The sequence below is a fragment of the Teleopsis dalmanni genome, chromosome 1 (assembly GCF_002237135.1).
Source record: "Teleopsis dalmanni isolate 2A chromosome 1, ASM223713v2, whole genome shotgun sequence".
NCBI lineage: Eukaryota > Metazoa > Arthropoda > Insecta > Diptera > Diopsidae > Teleopsis > Teleopsis dalmanni.
Window position 1 is genome coordinate 153,112,886 of NC_051846.1, and position 2,391 is coordinate 153,115,276.

Genomic DNA, 2,391 nt, shown 5'->3' on the forward strand with positions numbered 1-2,391 from the left:
GAATTCTGTTTCTTCTTTATTGCAAATTTTCCAAAATTTTTCAAAAAATTTTTCGAAGTACGTGCTCCAGTTAGTGCTCGAACTACAATGGTAAACCTTACTGTATATAAAAACAAATACACTATATCACATTTGGTCAACAGTTGTATTGTTATGTAGTTATATGATAACTTGATATATCAAATCCTTAATGGAATCTGTAAGCGTCTTACCAATAACAAGGGTTTTAACTAGTGGCATATAGTAGCGATCTTTAGCTTGAGTCCAGATTAAATCATCTCTCCAAATGATGTTTTCATTCGATGTTTTTAAAATATATTTTTCAATATTTTAAGTTAAATATTTGCGGGTCTTAAATATATGGTTCAGTATTGTAGTATTAAATATACTAATGCACAAGGTAGATGGTTTAACATATAATATCTTACAAATACTGAGACTATCTCATATATTACATGGAAAAAAGTCAGAATTCATACAAAATGCAATATTGTACAATAAAAAAAATGCAATAAATAAAGTGCAAAAAATAAAGTGCAGTAAATAAAGTGCAATAAATAAAAGGGAAGTATTAAAAATATTTAAACACATAACAGTGTTTCTAAGACAGTCAGATAAAATCAAGCACGAATTAATAATATTAAAGTTCAGAAATAAATTAAAGTCGTTATTTTGGAAATGGGCTTTAAAGATAAGAAATATATTTTTATTATAGAACTTAAATAAAAAATAAGTGTTCAGCATTTTTTATATAAAAGTAGGGTTCATTTGAAGTGATTTGGTAGTACTAATTTTAAAATGAGAGCAAATATTATTTTGTTCCTAATCGGAGCGTTAGGATTGGTCAATGGCTATTATAGGACTGTAGGTTTATACCATAGATATAATAAATAACAAATAAAACAAAAAAAACAAAAAAAAAAAACAATAACCCATAGTTTAAAACATATTTGGAAAGATGTAATAATATGTTTTAATGTTTTCGAAATTAATTTAAAAGATTTTGTAAGCTCGTGATATTTATTTCACATATTTATTAATATATTTAAGCTATATAAAATTTTGATGTTATGTTCTTTTATAATAATTGTTATTGTTTATTTTTCTTAAAGGGTTTTCAATATTACCCAGGGGTAAGTTATAATTTTTAATATTTAAATATTATATATTAATTACTTTTATAACTTAAAGATATTTGTTTTATTAATTATTAAACAAATTATACTTTTTTATTAACTTTAATTTTCTTTTAAGACCTTGCAGTTCGATTTTCCGGTAGGTACAAATTTGTTCCTTTCAGTGAGAAATATTTTAAAAATATTAATGTAATATAGCATTGGGTTGACACAATAGTGGCACAAAAGCCAGCACCAGTTGCCGGAGACAAGGAAGAGAAACCAACGCCAACACCAGTTGCCGGAGACAAGGAAGAGAAACCAACGCCAGCACCAGTTGCCGGAGACAAAGAAGAGAAACCAACGTCAGCACCAGTTGCCGCAGACAAAGAAGAGAAGCCAACGCCAGCACCAGTTGCCGGAGATGATGTAGGGACACAAACGCCAGCACCACTTGCTGCAGACGAAGTAGGAAAACAAACATCAGCTCCAGTTGCCACAGACAAAGAAGAGAAGCCAACGCCAGCACCAGTCGCCGGAGACGAAGTAGGGACACAAACTCCAGCACCAGTTACTGTGAGTGACATACTAGCTATACTAATTAGATCTTAATATATATTTAACCACCAATTAAGAATCCACCAATTAAGAATGAAGTACTCGAAAAGGATGTTGGAAGTGCTACTATGGTAGATACACATACAAGAAAGAAGCGTTATGTGGAACCACTTGATAAATTCAACATACCAGCAGGTTTACTATTATATTTTTAAACATTTCAAGAACCTAAATATTTAAATATTTTAATTTAAAGATTGTCAACCTGATCCGGTCAGTTAAGGCCGTAAGCCGTGGTATTTAAGATGCACTTTAATGGATACAATTGCAATAATATATTTACTTTAAAAATATCTAATATAACATAATTCAAATATATTAACTAAATTTAATTTGTTTATATTTAAAACAAACTCAAAAGATTTCTGTGCAGGGTATATATATTCAACTAAGTTAGGTGGTTTTGAAGAAAGTTAGGTGAAGAAATTATATTTTTTATATGAAGCCTGTGAGATAAATTAATCTAACTATGGGCACCTATGTCACCAGGTATGTCACCAGGGCACCAGGTATGTCTCCTAGTTAGTAAATCAATTTAATCAAAGAAAAATGTAGCAACTTTATATGAATCCAGATGCAGAAACACATTTGATCTGGATGAATTCATATAAAATAAATTTAGAAAATGAATTAGAAAATAAAGTTTTAATTTAGTTTT

At 29.2% G+C, this 2,391-nt stretch overlaps 1 protein-coding gene across 1 annotated transcript; it reads left to right on the plus strand.

Annotated features, from left to right (window-relative positions):
- The first annotated feature begins 785 nt into the window (after nucleotides 1–785).
- LOC119668267 (alpha carbonic anhydrase 8-like) lies at nucleotides 786–2,060 on the plus strand. The gene is made up of 6 exons (XM_038077722.1): nucleotides 786–864; nucleotides 1,113–1,133; nucleotides 1,255–1,275; nucleotides 1,335–1,691; nucleotides 1,751–1,868; nucleotides 1,930–2,060. Exons 1-6 carry the CDS (start codon nucleotides 799–801, stop codon nucleotides 1,953–1,955), a joined length of 609 nt encoding a protein of 202 aa, XP_037933650.1. The 5' UTR covers nucleotides 786–798; the 3' UTR covers nucleotides 1,956–2,060.
- Nucleotides 2,061–2,391: the final 331 nt, after the last annotated feature.

Excerpts from the sequence above, each read along its gene's own strand:
- LOC119668267 (XM_038077722.1), top strand. The coding sequence starts at position 799 with ATGAGAGCAAATATTATTTTGTTCCTAATCGGAGCGTTAGGATTGGTC. Across the intron at positions 1,134-1,254 it reads GTTTTCAATATTACCCAGGG|ACCTTGCAGTTCGATTTTCC; the intron begins GTAAGTTATAAT and ends TTTTCTTTTAAG. Across the intron at positions 1,869-1,929 it reads TAAATTCAACATACCAGCAG|ATTGTCAACCTGATCCGGTC; the intron begins GTTTACTATTAT and ends TTTAATTTAAAG.